Source organism: Ascaphus truei, chromosome 14, assembly GCF_040206685.1.
Source record: "Ascaphus truei isolate aAscTru1 chromosome 14, aAscTru1.hap1, whole genome shotgun sequence".
NCBI lineage: Eukaryota > Metazoa > Chordata > Amphibia > Anura > Ascaphidae > Ascaphus > Ascaphus truei.
This window is the reverse complement of record NC_134496.1, coordinates 23828202-23850925: the sequence shown is the minus strand read 5'-3', so window position 1 is coordinate 23850925 and position 22724 is coordinate 23828202. Positions and strand designations below refer to the sequence as shown.

Here is a 22724-nt window from a genome sequence, read left to right as displayed (position 1 = left end):
TCCCATTATGTGTTATATCAGCGGTGCGCAAAGTGGGGGTGCGCCCCCCAGGGGGGGCACTGGATTTCTCTGGGGGGGCACGGGTGGTTGCAGAGGCCCCGCGCTCTTCCCCAAGGCATTTAAATTAAATGCCGTGGGATTGCGTGAGGCCTCTGCAACTCTAAAACTTAACTTGACTCTGCTGGCTTCACTCGTGTCCAGGGCAACGCGGCGTCAAATGACCCCCGCGGGGTCATGTGACGTGACGTCACATGCGTCAATTGATGCTGCGGGTCACGTGACATCACATGACCCCACAGCGTCTTTTGACGCCCTGCGAGGTAAGGACGGGGGGCACAGAACGCAGGAAAGCAGAAGAGGGGGGCGCAGCAAAAAAAGTTTGTGCACCCCTGTGTTATATTATTCTGTCCTGTGTATTACTGCTGTAAAGTGCTATGTACGTGGGTGGTGCTATATAAATAAATATATACATACAAACATGACCCCGCACTTAACAATTGTGCAGCTAACATGCCTCCTCTCTTTGCCTACATTTTTTTAAGGTTTTTCCGTGAGAAATACATTTTGTCGCTGGAGTCATGTGGTTGCTGCCTAATCCTTCCATGACTTCTCTAAACCGACAAGAAAGTTCTCCTTTTACTGTTCTAAGAACGGCATAAAGGGCATTAAAAGGGGATGGGAGGGGTGGGGGTGGAATTATACTTTTTTAATCAAGGCTGCATTATAGTAGGAATTTCGTTTTAAAAAAATGCACGTAGGAGGAATTGCAGCTATTAAAAATCACATCAAATGCTATGTTGAATAAATGAAATATCTATGTGGTTCTGTCTTAGCCTTTATTTGTTCTTGGCCACATTTGCTTAACCACGTCAGGGTTTGGACTGCCTGGCAATTTCTGAAAGACCATGAGATGTTTGGAACTCATGTAAAGGTATTATTGATGCAATGCCAATGTTCCCATTTATATGTAACTTAAATATTCATTCTTTCAAGATTTGTATACTGGATGTAGCATATATGAAGTTGACGAAATTATTGTATTCTGTTGTCAAAAGCATGGGTGCTGTATGTAAATGCAAAATAAAACGAACCTTTACTTCTAGTACCCTACTTGCCAACAGTCTCGTTTTCTCTTAGATAAAGACAAAAAAGACACAGCGCACAACGCTCATAGTGCATAAAACAATATAATAAAGGTACAATTAATTAGGGTAAGTAATGTGCGTACATCAATATAGATAAATAAATGCAGTTAGGGATAATGTTACCCAACGCCTCAGGAAACCGGAAAGAGTATCCTCACAAGGGTTATGGCGCTGGTGTCTCGGATACAGGATCCTATTGGTAAGTAGGTAAGTAGATCGCCTCTAATAAGTTCTTTTTCCCCAAGAGCACGAGTCCAAAGCTGCTGATGCCACTTGCAGTCCTTTGCCAGAGCACAGCTCCACACCGGCCGGGTCCTCTCACTCCCCTCTGTGCAGAAGCACTTCCGGGTCGATGACGTCACCACGGGGGGGGAGCGCTGGTAATCGCGCCGTTCACACTCGATCAGCTCAGATGGTGGGGTAATAAATTAGAGGTTGAGCTCTTGTCCAGTCATCTTGGATTTTGGATGACTGGACAAGAGCTCAACCTCTAATTTATTACCCCACCATCTGAGCTGATCGAGTGTGAACGGCGCGATTACCAGCGCTCCCCCCCCCCCCCCCGTGGTGACGTCATCGACCCGGAAGTGCTTCTGCACAGAGGGGAGTGAGAGGACCCGGCCGGTGTGGAGCTGTGCTCTGGCAAAGGACTGCAAGTGGCAGCAGCAGCTTTGGACTCGTGCTCTTGGGGAAAAAGAACTTATTAGAGGCGATCTACTTACCTACTTACCAATAGGATCCTGTATCCGAGACACCAGCGCCATAACCCTTGTGAGGATACTCTTTCCGGTTTCCTGAGGCGTTGGGTAACATTATCCCTAACTGCATTTATTTATCTATATTGATGTACGCACATTACTTACCCTAATTAATTGTACCTTTATTATATTGTTTTATGCACTATGAGCGTTGTGCGCTGTGTCTTTTTTGTCTTTATCTGTTAGTCTAGGGGGTTTCTGAGCCCCCCCTCCATCGCAGCTGCAGACGCTCCGCTCAAGGTTATGTTCTTAACACTTATTATCACGTCACTTAATTAGTTAGCTGCGCACTTTATTTTCTTTTACACTCGTTTTCTCTTAACCTGGAACTACAAACATGTCAATGAAGGTGGTATGTGTAATCCGTACCACCCAACACTGTCCCGCTCTGAATGTAGTGGACCAACTATCAGTTGCAAAAATTATTAGTGGTGCAGACGTTTCAAAACTCCAGCCAAAATTGACCCTGGAAACAAGTTTTGGAAGATGTGGTGTATAGCCACTAATCGCACTTACTGGGTGGCCCTGGCATTATCCATAGAAGTCAAACAACTTGTGGTGAAGAAATGATAATACCAGATGTTGTAGGGTTGAACTGGTATAGAGACTCCATTGCTCCCAAACATTGCTTGATTAATGCACAAATAAAATATGTGAAAGTCTTTTTAGCTCTAGGTTTTAGAACATAATTGTGTTGTAGACATCTTGTTTCTTTTTCCTGACACAGTTTGGAAATGCTGATGTCATAATAAAGGCACTTACTCATTTGTTTTAGCACAAAGTGGAAAGCTACAAAAATAAATATTATTACTGTACGTCTAAAGATGGATCGTCTTACAGAAGCGATCCAGGGGAATAGGTTTTGAAACCCAAACAGGACGGTATTATTATATTTACAGAATGTAGATGAACAAAGTGGATTCTGATATCTATACTACAATTAGTTGCCAAGTACTGGCAGCAGTTACTGAAACAATACAGAACATACATTTGTTTTCATTTGACCAAAACCTTGAGATTTACCACAAGATTGGCGTAAAGCAGACTTTAAAATAAATAAATAAATAACGGTATCTAAATTAAAGAACCTGGGAATTACAGACCTGTAAGTCTGACATCAGTAGTGGGGGGGTGGGGGGAGGGCTAACATGTCTGTTAAGGGATAATGTTTAGGAGTGCATCTTGGTTAAGAAAACATTAGTAATAATCAGCATGGATTTATGAAGGATAGGTTGTGCCAAACGAACTTTATGAATTTCCTTGAGGGGGTAAGTAGGAATTTAGACCAAGGTAATGCAGCTGATGTGGTCTATTCAGTGACGCACACAGAGGTCAGTGTACAAAATAAAGCAAATTGGTCTGGGTGAAAATATTTGCACCTGGTTTGAAAATTGGTTAAAAGACCATAGAGAGTTGTTATAAATGGAATCTTTTCAGATTCAGCTAAAGGTGTAAGTGGAGTACATCAAGGATTGATACTGGGGTCATTACTTTCAAACTTGTTTATTCATTTCTATGAGGAAGGCTTACAGAGCCAAGTCTCCATCTTTGCTTAGGACACTAAATGATGTAAGGTAGTAAAATCAGAGCAGCATGTCATTTTTCTACAGAAGATTAACGAGAAAACTGAGCAGGTAAATGGCAGATGAGGTTTAATGCTGATAAATGCAAGGTTTTCTTTTGGGATGCCAGAATAAGCATGCTGCCTTCAAACTAAATCCTTGGTTGGGAAAATTGAGGTGTGCTTGTAGACAGATGTTTTATCAAGAATGCTCAATGTCAGGCAGTACCTGCAAAGGCTAATAGGATATTACCATGTATACAACCGGGAAGACAGCATAATGTTACCACTGTATAAAGCCTTAGCAAACCCACACCTTGAATATGGAATACAGTTTGGGGCGCCACTCCAAAAAAAAAATACATTATGGAAATGGAAAAAGTTGAAGGAAGAGCCACCATAGTATTAAAAGTGATGCAAGTTCTGAGGACAGGGTGTGCAAATTGGGATTGTTTACATTAGAAATGCCAAGAGTGGATATGATTATTATCTACAAAAATATTCCAGGTCAATACAAGGAACTTTTAAGAGGACTTTTCTTCCCAATGACAGTACAAATAATTCTACTGTAGGTCATACCTTGAGGTTTTCGGATAGAAGATTTCACCAGCAACAAAGAAAATAGTTATTTACAATAAGGGCAGTTAAAATGTGAAATATACTACTCATTGAGACAGATACAGTAAATATATATTTTAGAGGTTCAATATCTTTCAATTGTATGCAGAATTATGCCAAATAAGTTTATCTTGATCTAGGGAACTATCTGGCTGCCGTTACTGGATTCAGGAAATAATTTCCTTTTCTCCTTACAACTGCCAAATGTTCCACTTGGCTTTTTTGTTTTCCTTCCTCAAGATCAATATATGTACCATATAAATACAGGGTGAATATCTCAGCTGATTTTATATTGGTTCAACCCAATAGACCTTTGTCTTTTCTTAACCTCATCTACTACCGTATGTAACTTTGTAACTACTGTATGTACAAAGTCTTGACATCATGTCAAACATGACTCTCTATGTTGGTTTTATTCCAAAAATGGAAGGAATATTTTCCTTGGTTTCCGTTAGCTGCTAGTGGAATATGAAATCCTATAAAAAGATAATGAGAGCAGAAAAAAATGTGACGGTAAAAGAAGCAATCCAAGCTGCACTTAAAACCCTGGCATCACTTAATGGCCGCTTTTCAGTTTCAATCAATACTTCAGTCCATGTAACTCAGCAGCTACAATGTATTCTTGTAACATTTCCTATTGTTCCAGTTTACAGCTCAAACTGCTGAGAACATTTGCAACAAATGATCACAAACAGGAAAGTGTTGCAAAGATCTTGCACTGCTATAGAAATCAAAGCAGCCTCCCACTATAATCTCGGCCTTAGTCCTTTTCTTCCATGTAGTAACAAAGAGAGGGAGGAGGGGGTATGATACCTTTTATTGGACCAACAAGTTGTTGATATGTTACAAGCTTTCCAACCTCTCAGGGTCAGAGAACCCGATGAAGGACCCGGAGAGGTTAGAAAGCTTGTAACATATCAACTACTTGTTGGTCCAATAAAAGGTATCATACCCCCTCCTCCCTCTCTTTGTTACCACTCAGATGTCATAGAGATCTCTGTAGTCTCGAAAGCTTATGTACAAGATTACCTTGTACGATTGATATGTTGGTTCATTCAAAGGTGTCATAACTCACAAGTACCTCAATGCCTGAAGAAGATACAATTATAAATGGTCATATTGCCACAATACACTGAAGGGGACTTAAGGTAGATCTCTATATCATTTTTTTTTTAGTAGTGTTGGGTTTTTTTTTTTAAAGCAAAACACACGGATGGCACATTCGTTAAGCATGTGATAGAGCACAAATAACACTTACAGTAAATATTAATACATTCCTCTAAACTGGCAAAGCACTTATTCTAATGGACCGTAGCCTCTTTATTGCTCTGCAATGCATTGCTGTCCCCTCTGGCCATGAAGAGGTTAAGAAATTGACTCCACAATATGTACACCTTTAGTCCATTAACCTTTCCAAGGCACAGTTGTTGGAACACAATGCCAAATAATGGATTGCTAAGATGTAATTGTGCTCTGTTTAGTATTTTGTCCCCGTTCAGCATACGGATATGTAGTTAATTTGTTCCACCAGTTTACAACTGATTAATGACATAGGCATTCTGTTTCCTTCAGAAAGGAATTGCTGGTGTTATGCTATTGGCATAAATATCCTAGAGGAACAAATCCATTAAGCCTCCTGATCATTAAATCCTACATGTCATTCACACTCTCCATGCCCTATGGGCCTTGAGCTGTCCAAAGTGCCTGACAGACAAATATGACAATCGATATCTTTATTTGTATGTTATCGACTGTAAATGGTAATTCAGTTATTAGCTAAAGAGACAAAACTGAAATATCTCAACTACAGAGAAATGAACTTAACGTTGTGGAGCAGGGCAATGTTTCTTGTTTTAGCCAAAATTGATACTGTTAAATCAATATTTATGATAGTAAGGGCATTTATAAACATCCCATAAAAAATACAAACACACTATTCACCTCCATTTCACAAACAAATACTGTAGTATCAGTCGTCTCATTCATGGGCCAATACAGCCATTCAAGGATCAGGTATAAGATATAATAGGGAGAAGTGGCTCAGTGAGTAATGGCACTGACTCTGAGGACAATGATACTGAGTTTGAAGCAGGGAGGCTGGTTTATTTCCCGGTGTCAGCTCCTTGTGACCTTGGGCAAGTCACTTTATCTCCCCGTGTCTCAGGCACCCCAAAAAATAGATAGTAAGCTCTCCAAAAATTCAGTGGCACATCTGCTGACGCATTATCTTTGCATGCAGCTAATGCATTTTCAATAACATTTGTTTCTGCTGGTATGTTATGTATGTACTGTATGTTCCCATGCTATCCTATAGATCCTGTTACCTGAGGCTAGCAGGGAATTACAGGTACTTTATGTAAACAACCAGAGAGGTGGCTGCTCTTGATGGTGCGCACGTATGTTTTTTCGCACTGCCCCTCCTCTGGGAGATACCTGTACAAGAGGTTATTGGTCTGTGCTCCCAGCTTTAGCCGGTATGTTTGCTCATGGCGACTTCAAAAGAAGTAAGGTCGGGTTTCATCCATTTAAGATTCGTACAGTATGTACTTCCCGACCCTGCAGTGTACAGGTACCAACACCGGCTTCCCAATACTATTGCAATAATGGGTCGACCATGACTGAAAACCTGGTGAACCGCAATCCTTGCTACCTGTCCCCGCTGATTACCAGCTTCAGTAGGCACCTGTCTACTATAATGCTGATTACATAAGTGATCCTGGCTGTTAAACACAATGCTGTACACCCCTAATATTGGGTCATCTCCACCCGGTTGACAAGGTATATAATGAAGATAAATATAATGCAGACTACATGAGTGACCTCAGCTTGTACGCACAATACACCTCTGACATTGGCTTATCTCCACACGTTTGGCAAAGTTTATAATGAAGGTAAATATAATGTACTATACAGTATTAACTTTAATTCCGCTGGAGGGTACGCTAGATTTTAGGGGGGGCGCACCAGTTATAGTGGTTCCGCTCTCCCCCCCCCCCAGGCATTGAAATTAAATGCTGGGAGATCACGTTAACCCTCCATAATACACTTGCAGTACCTTCCAGCAATGCGTCGTCATGGTAACCCAGCGTCAAATTACCATGGCAATATGACGTCACATGACCCGGCACGTCATTTGACGCCAGGGCCGAGCAGGGGGGTGGCGAGAGGCGTAGAGGAGAGCAGCCTGGTATAGTGTACTGTATGCCTGCCGTAGCCCATCAATGCATGTACACATGCGCACTATAGCGTGACTTGACGTATGCGCATTACTGGAATTTATAGCATAATTTTTTTTCCCAGAAAAGAAACTTTGAAATCGAGCATAGAAAGATAAGGATGAAGTTCGATGGAACTCTAAGATCGCTTTTTTTAAACGTTACCTTTTTTACTTTTATACAGTCAGTATTATCAGCTTCACGCTTTTAAAACTTTGCCACGCTATAGTATTATTTTGGACAGCACTGTGATTCAATTACATGTCATAACCTGTAATAAAAATTCACACCAAGATGTTTATTGATTTTTTTCCACTTCATGGTTAATGGAAAACATTAAGTGATGCATTTTTTCATATTTAATCAATTTTAAGATTTAGAAAATAACTACATTTGGAAACAGTTGAATCCTTCACGATCACCCATGCAGTACTGAAGACAGACCAGTTGAGTTGCATTTCACCTCCCCCACCCCCACAAAGCGAATGCATGGGACTAGCTTTCAACACCTCCCCCGGGCTATGAGAAATTACCTGTAACAGAGAAAGTCTACGACGGTTTCATGATTTGTCTGCTGGTATAGAAAAGTACATTTCCTAGGTTGCTCACGCATGCGCATTGTGAACTAGTGTACAATAGAAAGCCTTCACTGCCAATCGGACTTACTGTAGAAATCCAACAGGAAACAAAAAAAATTAAAGTAACATTTTTTTTTGAGAAGTAGAGAATAATTGTGAGTTGTAATCAAAACCTTATGCGATGCATTTTTAAAAAAATATTTAATCAGTTATTACATTTATAAAATCACTACCTTTTAATTTCTCTGAGGTGGCATATAGTACTGTCATTTTTTTTGGGGTGGGGGTGGGAATTCTATTCAATACCTTCAACTTTTGGTAGGGTTGGTCATCTTTCACCAAGATTAAACATTTTAGATACACACACCGGTCTTCCCCGGAGGTCCATCGACTTGTTTGATGACTACTAGTTATAAATTTATTTACAAAGAAAGATGTGCCGCCAATGTTTTTAATCTTAAAAAAAAAACAGTTGATTTTTTTAAATTATTTCATTGTTTAATGCTTATTTTCTATTTTGCATGTCTGGAGCTGGGCAAAGACAATGTGCAGGATTTATTGTTTTATCTTGGGTAACAATAAAAACAACAAAAAAGGTAGCGCTAACCAGAAGGAATGACAATAATAACGTGATATGTAGAGACAGTAGATCACACATAGGGGGCTGCCTAGTTATACAAAAAACTGACCCCCTGGTCAGAGCTAGAGCATGGAAAAAGATATGTATCTGGAGGCGCCTAGGATAACAATAAATACAAAAAGGATATATGAAAACCAAGCCTGTTGGCAGATGAAACATAGCTTCTCACGATGTGCTTAAAAAAAGGGAGAAAGCACAACACATAGCATAATACTGTTGGAGATAGGACAAACAACACTTAAGACAACATATATCAGCTGAGAATCAGTTGGGTGAAATTACACAATAAAAGATTTAATAACAATTAATAATAATTCATGGTATACATGGACATACAATAATATGGACAGATTAAAATGAAAATGATTTAAGCACTCCGCAGCACCGATGGTGACAGATGTAGTGCCCACTCACCAGATGGAAAAAGTAAGCAGGCAGTGGCTAATTTTGAGAGTATCCCCTCTCGATTCAGTAAGCTGCTTCCTGCTGGCAGGCGTCTCCGTTGGTGCGTGCACGTCGGTCTGCGTGCAGGATCTCCCGCGGCACACTGGGAAGGACGCCCTGATGTTTTGGAACGGCAGAAGCTGATTCGGCACTCCATCAGAAGCAGCAGGCTAGCTGATTGGCAGCAAACGCAGATTCGGCAAATGCGTGGAGGGAATTCACCAAAGGCTGTAGTGCAGGAGTGCTAAAATCGCCACCCTACGCGTTTCGAAAGCTCTCTGCTTTCTTCCTCAGGGGTATATGGAGTAAAAAGTCCATCAAAGTCCCTTAAATAGAGAGTCTGTAATTATATGAATAAATTTCACCTGCAGTCTGATGCACATGCGCAATAGGCAAGTGAAGTAGTTCTTGGGCATGATTGTACAATCAGGCACATGCGCAGTGAAATTGTTCATGTTGATACTGCAATGTGCTGCTGCAAGACTGTGTACTCAGCTGATACACGGAACAAACATACTAAAAACTTAAACAAGACTAACTAATACAACAAACAACAATGAACTTTTAGTGACTATCATAAAATATTAATATAATGTGACTATTTAGAATATATATAAATTGGAAGATGCTAAATACTAAGAATATTCTAAGTGTTAGACAAACATAATTGTGCTATTACTATAGACTTAGTGAATACAAAATATAGTGAGTTAATTTACATATTAATTGTGTAGAAATAACGTAGAGCTATGCTCAATTTACATACAGATTATTTATATACAAATGATATAACCTTTACAAATTTTAATATATGTGTAGAGGAGCCTGATGTTAGAAACCAATAAATGGACAATTTGCTAGTATTGACAATATGCGTGCAGACTATATTGATGCTATGTGGTTCTATCCAACCAAAAAGGCTTTCAAATCAAATTCTACATTTAAGCCCATTGGGGATAGAGTACGTAATTCATAGATCCAATAGGATTCTCTTCTCCTCAATAGGCTCAACGTATTACCTCCTCTCCAATGTGGAGTAATGCTTTCTATTGCAATGCATTTTAAACCCTTTGGATCTCGATTGTGCACTTGAAGAAAATGATTGGACACATTATGTGTAACAAAACCAATTTTAATATTGTATATATGTTCATACAAACGTCTTTTAATGGCTCTAGTGGTCATACTCACATACTGCAGACCACATGGACATTCAAGTAAATAAATAACAAAAGAACTGTTGCATGTGATGTGTTGCTTAATTTTGTAATTTTTTGGAGTGTTGTTTGATACAAATTCAGATTTTTTAATATGTAAATATAGTATTAAAAAATCTGAATTTGTATCAAACAACACTCAAAAAAATTACAAAATTAAGCAACACATCACGTGCAACAGTTCTTTTGTTATTTATTTACTTGAATATGAATATTTATTCATATAATTACAGACTCTCTATTTAAGGGACTTTGATGGACTTTTTACTCCATATACCCCTGAGGAAGAAAGCAGAGAGCTTTCGAAACGCGTAGGCGATTTGGCGATTTTAGCACTCCTGCACTACAGCCTTTGGTGAATTCCCTCCACGCATTTGCCGAATCTGCGTTTGCTGCCAATCAGCTAGCCTGCTGCTTCTGATGGAGTGCCGAATCAGCTTCTGCCGTTCCAAACCATCAGGGCGTCCTTCCCAGTGTGCCGCGGGAGATATTGCACGCAGACCGACGTGCACGCACCAACGGAGACGCCCGCCAGCAGGAAGCAGCTTACTGAATCGAGAGGGGATACTCTCAAAATTAGCCACTGCCTGCTTACTTTTTCCATCTGGTGAGTGGGCACTACATCTGTCACCATCAGTGCTGCGGAGCACTTAAATCATTTTCATTTTAATCTGTCCATATTATTGTATGTCCATGTATACCATGAATTATTATTAATTGTTATTAAATGCTTTTATTGTGTAATTTCACCCAAGTGTTGTTTGTCCTATCTCCAACAGTATTATGCTATGTGTTGTGCTTTCTCCCTTTTTTTAAGCACATCGTGAGAAGCTACGTTCCATCTGCCAACAGGCTTGGTTTTCATATATCCTTTTTGTATTTATTGTTATCCTAGGCGCCTCCAGATACATATATTTTTCCATGCTCTTGGGTAAAAATGTCACATGCCCCTGTAAATCTGTAATTGTAAATCCCTTCTGTGTCACAAGTTACAGTAACATGATTTGCTGATTTTCATGATATCGTGGGTGCTTTATTGCACTATTCAGTGGCCATCGTTTACTTGCAAATACTTTCACAAGATTAATTTTGCCTCAGTGGTCAAAGAAAGCTCCTTTTCATTTCTGTCTCTATAACATACATTTGGAAAAGTGGTGTTTCCAGTTGTGCTTTAGCTTAACAGGAATACCCATGCATGTGTATAATATCAGCACTGCCTTTTGTAATTACTTTGCCCAATGTTCCACTGTGCCTGGTTTTCCACCAGTGTATTGTGCATGAAATGTGGAACCTAAATCGGAAGATCAATCAGAAGTTTCCGATAACTCGAAGTATGGAGAGATGTATGCTGGGTATTGTAAGGAATCCGCCCCTGGGTTTTGCTGGAGCTCACTCTTAGACCTGGGACATAGTACAGTAGGCCATGCTGAGTCGCGCTGAGCAGATGCACTCCTCCTCTGCATCTGTCATCAGCGCGGCTTTAGCAACCGCTTCCGCGTGTGGAGGCTCAGATATTTTGAGGAGACAGGCAAATTTAAAATTTGCTGCTCAGGGGAGCGGAGGAGCGGTCACTTGACCGCTCACATCCAATGGGAGCGAGGGACTAGCCACGCCTCCGTTCCGCCTCCGCCACGCCTTCGCCCCGCCTCCGCCCCGCCCCCAAAACGCGCTCACTGCCTTGCCTGCCAGGACACAAAAAAAGCTCCAGTTTGAGCAGGCAAGGCAGAGCAGGAGCGCAGATCAGCGCGGCCCAAGGCACCATGCCCGAGGCCTTACAGAGCTATTAAGCTCTCAGACAGACTTCTCCTTGAACTGACAATCAATATCACCTGCGCTTGCAATCACTACTGCCTGCATGCCTTCTGTGCAGCTCTGCCCCTTTTCGCTAGCTATACTACTTAGTTAGAACTTCCCTCCAGGAAGTTGCTGAGCATAAACCAAGCTCCACTTGGATGTAACTGTGTTTGCCACAAGCTACCTTGCCATAGCCTTTCCTGTTTCCGTGCTGAAGCGCTGGAGTCCCCAGCACCTAAAGCTTCACTGTTCCTGTTGCCTGTCTGCATTTCCCTCATGCAGAGGCCTGCATCGTTGTTCCTGTTGCCTGTCTACATTTCCTGTTCCCAGTGACCTCCCAGTGGCCTCCACTACTCACAGCTGTACCCGGCTAGGGAGAGCTGTTCTGTGCTGAAGCGCTGGATCCTCTGTGCTATAGCTTCTGCAATCTTCCTGCTTCCGGCTAAGTTTGACCACGGAATCCGCACTCCGGAATTGACTCCGTGGCCTATGGTCGGAGTATTCAAATCCCCACCTCAGGCATGCGGTCCGGTCCCGGTTTGTGGCGAGCACGACCGTTACAGGTATTAACCAAAGAGACAGGAAAAAGAATGAATGGGTTTATACCCAAACATCATCACATGGATGAAGAAATAAAATAGCAGTGGGCCGGACATATCGGAAGAAGAAATTACCATCATTGGACAAAAATGGTACTCAATTGGATTCCAATGGAAATTAAAAGACCAAGACGATGACCAAAAGTAAGATAAGAGGATGACATCAGAAAATTTGTTGAAGCAATGTGGAAAAGAAAGGCTTGCCACTGCAGTATCTGGAAGATGCTTGAAACCTTCACCCAGCAGCGGACCGACAAGGGCTGAAGATGATCATACATGGTATAAAAATACATATATATACTTCTGTTTTAAGAAGTGCCTTGTGATTGTTGTGTGTCCTGTAGCTCTGAGATTTAAGTAGTTCCTGTAAAACACAGAACAGACTAGTGGTGGTGGTTGGAATAGCAGCATTAATATCGCTCTACGATTGGCTCACGTCACAAGGACATGCTGTCAATCTACTTTGTTGCGTCTGATCTAGTATATCTCTGAAGATTTTTTTTCTTTTGAATATTTCTTTCAACCCTTCAATTTCTGGAGAGAAAAAAACACCCCATAAATTCCCTGATTTTTTTTTTTTTACAAATAAAAAAACTAAAAATACAGAACACAGTCTTCCTAAGTAGCACTGTCTGCTTAATAACTAACACTACTTCCTCTGAATCATTCTGTCTGATGCTGAAATAGCAAAGGGATTAGACAACTTTGCATATATTGTACTTCACACCATACAAACCATACAATACAATACAACTGTGATGAGCTGAATAAGTACTAAATTATTGAAATTAGATAATACAATTGCATGGATCTGAGCGGTACTATTACAGTGACAATGCTTTGGGGAATTTTCACGTACCCTCATTTGTTGAAGACATTTCCCAAGTTTTAATAGTTCTTACTTATCCTGATGTATTATTATCTGACAATATACCCTTCAATGTTAACATGCTTCCAGATTCAGCGTGTGCTTTCTAAGCATTTATGCTGCTGCTTTCTGAATGTCTAGTGAGCCGTGAGACTGGCTGTTGGCTGTTAACCACATCAGGGGTTATACATTCAAGTCTTTGGGAGTTTCCATGCTTTAGTACCTAATCGGCATCAACGCACTTTAGAGCATAACCCCCTAAGTGCCTTTAACTTCCCTGTACAGTAACTCCAATCACTAAAGCATCAAAGAGCCGCAAGCTTACTCTTAATAGGTTAGTCTTGCACGCAGGACCTCAGAGGGAGATTTCCCAAGTCACGTACAGTACATGTAAGCCGCCTATGTAATTGTAAAAATGTATTGTTCTGTAGCTGTAGTAGAAAACCATGTGTGGGTGTAGAACAAGCCTACAATTCAAAGTAATTTCACAGAACATGAGAGAGAGCATTACATTTAAAGGAGCATTTCATCCCATTTTTATTATTTTTTTAACACCGATTTGAAGCAGGGGGTGTCCGGAGCTGAACCCATTAATATCAGCTCCGTCTGAACTAGCTGGGGTTTAAAGCAGTAGGAAAATAAACCGGATGATTTCATGACTTCCTATTGGTCTGCAGTGCGTGGGAGCTTTGAAACAAAGCCATAATATGAACCATGCTGGTTGAGCGGAGCAGCTACCGACACCCCTTATGGAAGTAAGTATCTCCAGAAGCAGGGGGTCCCGGAGCTGAAAATAATGGGGTTCAGCTCCGGAGATCGGCTGCTTCAATCCAGTGTGCCTGGCTTTGTCCGGGGAATGTAATATTGAATACATGTCCCCGCCCTCTCAACCCCCCGCTGCCGGAACATCTACCCGCCCCCCCCCCTGTTGCTCGATGTTGTGCGGGGTGAGATTTGTGTGCGTATATGTGTGTGTCTGTTTGTGTGTGCGTCTCCCCCCGCTGCCGGAACATGTCCCGCCCCCTCCCTGCCCCCCGCTGGCGGAACATCTCCCCGCGCTGCTGTGGCATGTCCCCTCGCTGCAAGCACATCTTCAGTCGCTGGTGGCACATTTTCACGGCCCCATCCCCCTTTTGGTACATCTCCCCCCGCTAGCTGGCACATCTCCCCCCGCTAGCTGGCACATCTCCCCCGCAGATCTCACTTCACACACACACAGGGTCACCCACACAACCCCGATCCAGGCAAGGAGACGCCTCCTCGCTTAGTAGCCCCCCCCCCCCCGCCCCCTACTCCTGCTGTAACAGATTTGCTGGACAGCCGAGGGAAACTTAGAATGTCCATAATTTGGGAGGTGAGTCACATTGGAAGCTCAAAATAGTTGCGTTGACCTACACATCCAGAGCAGAATGTCGAGTGAACATTGTGTTGTGCTACGTGGTGCCGTTTATGAGATTTTGATGCTTCGGACATACAAACAAACAAACAAATGGAATCCAACTTAGAATTATAGTGTGTGTATATATATATATGTATGTATATATAATATATATATATGTATGTATATATATATATATATATATATATATATATATATATATATATATATATAACAATCAAAATTAAAAATATCACAGATTGCTGCTTTACAAAAGGCAGCTCATAATAATGATAAATGAAAAATTGACAAAATATTTTCTATTTTATGCTATGTTTGAAAAATCTAAAATACAGAACACGTAGCTTGCACTGAATATTAGAGACACGGAAAAGAGTTTAGTAACAATACTGTAGTTTGAACTTACGGTATAAAGAGCAGAGATGAAGTTTGAATCCTCTGGAAAAATGCAATTTCTTCGCAACTGCGACTTGCTGTGACTTTGAGTTGGAAAAAAGTCGCCTCTTCATATTTATTGGTAATTTGATTATGTGAAAATTTGACCAAGTGAAAATTTGCTTAACATTGCAGCAAAATATCGACTTTTTGGCATAATTGTTATGCTTTTGTGGGGTCTTTGAATACCAAAAGTTTCTCAGGAACTTTTGCGGGTTGGGAAAAATAGATACATTTGGCCAAGAGTTCCCGGCCCAACTTTGACCAATTTTTTTCCTATCAGTAGTAGTGAGATGTAATGCCTTGCCCAATACGACTCAACCTTACTGTACAATAACTATTCCACTAACAAGAACAGCGAGAATCAGTGCAATACATTTACATAAATGGGACATTGCTCTGTACTAATTCATTTGTTTTCTTTAAATAATAAAATAAAACTTGTTATAAATTATATGTATATTTCATAGGGAGGAGTGTGCCAGTGAGTAAAGACTGGCTTTGTAAACAATGACACTGAGTTTGAATCTGGGGACCTTGGTTCAATTTCCGGTGTCAGCTCCTTTTGACCTTGGGCAAGTCACTTTATCTCAACACAGTCAGTTGTCTTTGCCTGCTCCAACATTGTGTGACATTGGTCTTGCTTAAAAGACACTGAACACCTTTGTATGATTAAATACACTCTTTAGACAGTATTTAATGTGGGATTTGGTTAGTTCAAACACTTTCCTTTTTTTGCCTGGTAGGAATCCAGTACAAACATTCTGGCTGCTCATCTTTTAAGAACCTTTCCTTTCAAAATCTGCCAAAAGAATCTTTACTGGTCAACTGCACCACAATGATTCCCCTTTTGATCTTTGGCTACTGTTGAAGGCAGTGGACTTACTTCAGTTCTACATAGAGGGGATTCTGAAACTTCACTATTTAGTACACTGTACACATCACATGTGCCAATTTCTTCAAAATTGCTTCGTGAAATGCTTTTGCAATTTGTTTTCACAAAAAGATAATGGCATTTTCGTAAATTACTATCAGATTTTCACCAGCTTTTGTGAGAATTTAGTAACCTTAAATTAGGGTCATGTGACATTTGTATTGCCTAAAGTTTGCCATTTTTGGGGGCGGCAAAGTTTGTAATTTTTGCTTATTTTCACAAAACAAAAGCAGATTATACCTGATTCACAATTTTTTTTTTTTTTTTAATTACTCTACTCTTTAGTATGGGAAGTGGTAATGCAACTTGTCCATAATCAGGTTTATAGTCAAAGGAAAATAGTATGCAGGCTAAGGCTATATTTGAAAGAACAAGTCTGAAAATGCCCATTTCGTTACCACATTCAGTTTTATCACTTTGTTAGTTTTTGACAACCAAAAACAAATGTTATTATCTGAGGCTAAAGCAAGTAGTAAGTGGGGTTAATACAGGTCTAGAAACCTCTCTTGCAGGAGTGGCCAACTCCAGTCCTCAAGGGCCGGCAACAGGTCAGGTTTTAAGGATATCCCTTCTTTAGAACAGGTGGCTCAGTCGTTGAACAATGGTCAATTGGTCCATTATATCTTTTATCGGAATGTTACCCCCATTTAACTCATAAGGCGTTAACCAGGGACATTTCCAATCGCTAACTTTTGACGTCTGGCTTACTCATATGCAAATCGTAGGCTAATGAGCCGTTAACCTAATAAGGCACATCCACAAACCTCCGTTAATGTTAGAGCGTGGAAATAACGTTACGATAATTAGCTCACACCAAAGCCTGCTGTCACTCACATCCAGACCATGATTATCATTGAGTTATTCTGGGAATATCCTACAAGCAAAAAGGGCCGCTCTAAAGTGGTACCCAAATATGATTTTACTGAGTATAGGACTATTTCATTACATAAAGTTACGTGTCATACAACTATATAAATATATATATATACTGTATGTATATATATATATATATATATATATATATATATATATATATATCTACAAAAACACAGAAAAAACAGGCGCACTCATAGCGTAAAATTGTATAACAATAAATTTATGGAGTAAGGGATAAAAATGCACACTCACAAACAAAGCTGAAAAAAATGCGTTTTTGAGTACAACTCAGCCCGTTCAGACGCAGGAACCCAAGGAGGAGGACTTCGGTGTGATGTCCGCGGTGTGTCTTCCCACAATAGCCCCTCTAGGTCCTGGCAGGGACCGAAAGCCACGAGGGACGCCGCCTTCCCCTCTCTCCGGTGCTACACAGAGCATACACTGAATAGAGTCTCGCGTGAACTCGATGATGTCAGCGAGGTTTCAGCCAGGGAGAGTTCACAGTGTAAACAGGAACTCAAATCGTCTCGCTTGAGACGAAACGCGTAGAGATTGCTGTGGAGCCTACTGTCCAGTTTGTATATTTTATTTGCACTCATCTACATTATTGCACTCCTGCTGCTTTGCTAGCATTTTGCTACCAGCCATTCAGACATTTGAGTTCCTGTTTACACTGTGAACTCTCCCTGGCTGAAACCTCGCTGACATCATCGAGTTCACGCGAGACTCTATTCAGTGTATGCTCTGTGTAGCACCGGAGAGAGGGGAAGGCGGCGTCCCTCGTGGCTTTCGGTCCCTGCCAGGACCTAGAGGGGCTATTGTGGCAAGACACACCGCGGACATCACACCGAAGTCCTCCTCCTTGGGTTCCTGCATCTGAACGGGCTGAGTTGTACTCAAAAACGCATTTTTTTCAGCTTTGTTTGTGAGTGTGCATTTTTATCCCTTACTCCATAAATTTATTGTTATACAATTTTACGCTATGAGTGCGCCTGTTTTTCTGTGTTTTTGTAGATATCCTAAGGAAGTGGTGTTCCCTTCATTCGGGCTGCAGAGACTCTTTTGGATAGCAATTGGAACATTTTGGGATTTGTATATCTTTTACATATATTTATCTGGACATTTTCTTTTTTGATATTTTATTATGTATTTTATTGGTTCATTATTTTTATTTTTTTTACTACATCCACTGTGCTTAGCATAGGTTTTTTTACTTTTATTTGTAATAACATTTTCCATTTCACTTTTATTTATATTTTTACTCTATAGAGATTTTATATAGTGATAGGTTGGCGCTAATATATTTCTTTTTTTGTTGTGATATATATACAGTATATCGACAAATGCACTCACCTGCTCTCCGCGGGCATGTGCATTTGGCCCTCAGGCGAGTCTCTTACCGGCAGCTGGTGCATCGGCGTGTGCAGCATCTGCCGGCATTCTTGTGATGTGTTTCCCCCTTCAGCTCCCGTCAAAATGGCAGCGCTGCGTCAAATGACGCCGCATTGCCATGACAACGGGACGCGACATGACATCACAATGTCATGATGTCGTTGTCGTCTTCCTCCTTCCCTTCTCCCTCCCAACATCCATCCCGGGGCAGTTGTCGGAAGTTCAGCGGCTTGTAAGAACTGCACATAATGCGCGCGCACGATGTGCAGCGGAGGAGGTGATGTGAGGTACATGTGGGGGGGAGGTACAAGGGTGAGGTACAAGGGGGGGTAAGGTACAAGGATGGATGTGATGTGAGGTACAAGGGGGGGAGGTGATGTGAGGTACAAGGGGGGGAGGTGATGTGAGGTACAAGGGGGGGGAGGTGATGTGAGGTACAAGGGAGGGGAGGTGATGTGAGGTACAAGAGTGTGTGTGTAGCATTTTATGTGTGTGTGTTGCATTTTGTGTGTGTTGCATTCTGTGTGTGTGGGGGTAATTATTGTGGGGGAGATTGAGGGATCGGGATTGAATGAAAGGGGGATAATTAAGTGATCGCGGAGAGAGGGGGTGGAAGAAGGAGGTGGGGGGGTGGGGGAGAGTAAGAGAAATACACGTGGAGAGGGGAAAATAGAGGTGGTGGCTCACGAGGGTGTGAACTGTGGGGGCTCGCAAAGCCGCCAACACGTGGGTTGGTCCCGGTTTAAACTCTAGTCCTTTGCCCCATAAAATCTGTCGGCGGTCCTGTGTGTATGGGAGGTAAGGCCTCTCCTTGGGGGTGGAGGATGGTGCGGCTGACTGCCTCCAGCCTCAGTGTGTTTTCAACCGGGGTTGCACCTCAGGGGTTCGCGGCTGCCAGGGGGGGAGAGCCGGGACAACTCTCCCATGCTGTCCAAGCCCAGCGGCGCGGCGATATCCCCACATAGCAGTGACCTGGCAGCCGCCAAGCTGTACTTCCTCTTCCTGTCTGCTCCGGTCGGCAGGAGGGAGAGATGATGGGGCGGGAGAGCGCTGAGAGGATTGGGCGGGCGTTGACAGGAGGGAGACAGGGCTCTCACAGACATGTGCGTATGTGTGTAAGTGGGAGAGTGTGTGTGTGTGTGTGTGTGTTTGTGTGTGGAAGTGGAAGTGTTTGTGTGTGTGTGTAAATGGGTGTGTGTGTAAGTGGAAGAGTGTGTGTCTGAGGGGGCGGAGAGAGCATAAGGCAGAGAGTGTGGGGGAGAGATATGGAGGTGGCAGGCGGGGGTGGAGAGAGAAGGGGGGCGAGAGTTGGGGTTCCCCAGAATTTCAAAATCGAATTCTGTGGTTCCCCAACCCAAAAAAGGTGGAAAACCACTGCTCTAACGCCCTGTTCTGTCCTACCAGGAGTACTGCTGTCCCTCTCTCATTGCCCTTGCACATTTGCAGCCGATCGTAGGCGACACGATTGGACTGGATCACACGCATATTTTCATTCTGGAAGAACTTTGTTCATGATTCAAATATTTTTCTGTCTGTGCAGTAATATATCAATGTCTTCATTTTTGTGAGCTTTTGAAGAATTTTCTCCCTGAATCTAGGTCTCACTGTGCAGCACTGGTCTTTGAACTTTTGTTCTACCTCTATCTAAGCTCTGTGCAGCAGAGAGCCTCTGTGCCGTTTTTATATACTGTGCTGCGTAGAAGAAAGCTATATATTATCCAACAGATATCTTCCAAAAAAAAAGGTTGGACATATTTTTAAAAAGGAAAGGTATTCAGGGATATACCAAATAGTAAACATGGGAAGGATGTTGATCCAGGGAGTAATCTGATTGCCAATTCTTGGAATCAGGAAGGAATTTATTTTGTCTTTATAAGATATCATTGGATGATATGTCACTGGGGTTTTTTGTTTGCCTTCCTCTGGATTAATATACTGTAAGTAGGGATATAGGATAAAGTATCTGTCGTGAAAATTTGGCATAGGTTGAACTTGATGGACGTATGTCTTTTTCCAACCTCATCTACTGTGTAACTATGTAACAAGGACTAATTGTTGTAAAGTATAAATGTAATACAATAAATAAACTGTTATGTCAAAAACAAATGTTATTAGTTCTTATTAGGAATTTATTAAATTTTTAAGTGGGAGCGGAGCTAGGTGGCGAGTAGCTTTTTTGGTGGTCTGCAACCCTGCCTTTCACCATTGTCAACTAGCATACAGTGCTTCCACTGCGGCAAGGGATTCTGGGAAATGACATGCAAATGAGCACACTGTCACCTTTTGCCTGAAATCCATTTTACATGGAACCCCTTATAAGCTAATGCTCACTGTTCACACAGCTTTTAAGATCAGCATGGGATTAGATGCAAAGCCAGTAAAACCACTCACAGACAGCTGTTTCAATCTTTTGGGTCTCATCAGTGTGAGGCTGGTTGTACTGGATCTGCTATATATATATATATATATATATATATATATATATATATATACACAATCATAAACACACCAAGAGATGCATCTGATAATGTATCATGACGTTTATGTAATAGACTATATGCTATGGCGCCCCTGCTTTAAAGTACGCCATGGCATCCCTATCTTTCAAATAGTCTTTTAAAGTGAGAAAAAAGGACTTGTGCTGCATAAACCCTTTGCTAAAAATAAATACGAGTGGGGCTAATTTGGTTATAAATGCAGTGTTATTGCTAGGGAAGGATTAAAGATGAGAACAGTTTAATGGTAAAAGATATCTCTTTCCTGTATGATTATATTTATTTGCTACATCTACACCAGATTGAATGTGATTTCTGCTGCCCCTAAATGTTTCGCACACAATGAAACTTTCCTGTGCCTTTTTATCGCTCCAACAACCATATGCAGGATTTGAACAGCTGATTTTAATAGAGGTGCTATGGAAAGGCAGCGCTTTGTGTTCTGTGGAAATATAAAAACAGGAAACCAATGGCTTCTCTGTTGAATCCGGAATTATTTGGAGCCGGCTCTACGCACTAATGTCTCTGCGAGTGTTCAGTTACAGGGGATGGAGTCTTTCCCTATAGCTGCATCCAAGCTATTTAGTTCTGATCAGATGATCTGGGCAGCAGGAACTGATTGGAGCGCTGGCTGACTGCAGCTGCAGTGTAGGCAGCTTTCAGGGACAAGGAACCACTGTTTTACAAACACAGCATCAACATAGAAGTTATTTCGTAGGCTTCAGGATGCAGATATGGGCTGTGCTGCCAGCATTGTTCTGCTCCAAGCCTTTCGTTCTGTGGTACAGAGGAGCTGTCCCCATATTTGCACGAGACGACGAGAGGATTTGTCACATGAAATTGTGCTACAGGATGATGAGAATGAAATGAGCAGACCGAGAACTCTGATCATAATGGTAGAGTATGACTTTGCACAGTGTGACGGCGGCGATGGGATTATTTCATACAGATGTTGAGTCGTTTATGAATATTAGCACGTACGCTGGCATAATCGGGTTATTGGAGGCTCTATAAATGGAATATTATCTTTTAAGTCCAAGTGAATGCCATTGATACCTTACATAACAGCAAAGCATGTCCTTATTTTCTGTGTTACTCTTACAGTGATATGAAAACATTGTGTTTGTGGGTGGTCTGATTTAGTGGTAATATATTTGGGGGGTTACATATTCTTATGCTGCAGATATTCACCTAATGTTCTGGATTTAAATGAATTCTATCATTTTTGCAACAATTAAGGTCACTGCTAATGCTTTTTTTTTAATGATATATATAATAATTATGTCATTTGTGAAAGGGAAACATGAAAATTGCATCATTTCATTGTCTGTGTTTTCCTGGGATTGTTCCAATGTATCTTCCATTTAGAAGTTAGACATTATATAAAGTGCATTACAGTATGTTAACCATAGGGTCTTTTAAAGCAACAGTGACACCAATGCAAATCGTTTTGAATGTAATAAAATACATGGATGGTGCATTTACATTACTATAGCTATTCAGCAGTTACCGCTGTTGAAGAAAGAGTTAATATGGAGAAAAGGACATAGAATATATTGTCCACAGGATGGTTCTGTCCCACATATTCATTAGACTATCAAACAATCCATTTAAAACCTTCTGCTTATCTTCTAATGGTAGACAAACTAAATAGGCAACTTCACAATACAACTTTGGTCTTTGGAGCCCCCAATTCAGGCCCAGTTGAGGTACAGTAGGACATCTTCAAATAGTTCAGAACAGAGCACTATTTTCA

General features: G+C 41.3%; 1 protein-coding gene across 8 annotated transcripts in view; it reads left to right on the top strand.

Moving 5' to 3' along the window:
• DOCK10 (dedicator of cytokinesis 10) overlaps positions 1-22724 on the top strand; it is a 238988-nt gene that overhangs the window by 42264 nt on the left and 174000 nt on the right. For 3 of the 8 annotated variants that reach the window (XM_075570116.1, XM_075570119.1, XM_075570112.1), the window contains exon 1: positions 21549-21864. The exons of 1 other annotated variant lie outside the window; for it this stretch is intronic. In XM_075570116.1, coding sequence (XP_075426231.1) covers positions 21703-21864 — 162 coding nt within the window. In that variant the 5' untranslated portion in view covers positions 21549-21702. Of the gene's footprint in view, positions 1-21548; positions 21865-22724 lie in introns of those variants that run through there. 4 more of the 8 variants (XM_075570121.1, XM_075570113.1, XM_075570115.1 and 1 more) reach the window with 2 other exon arrangements.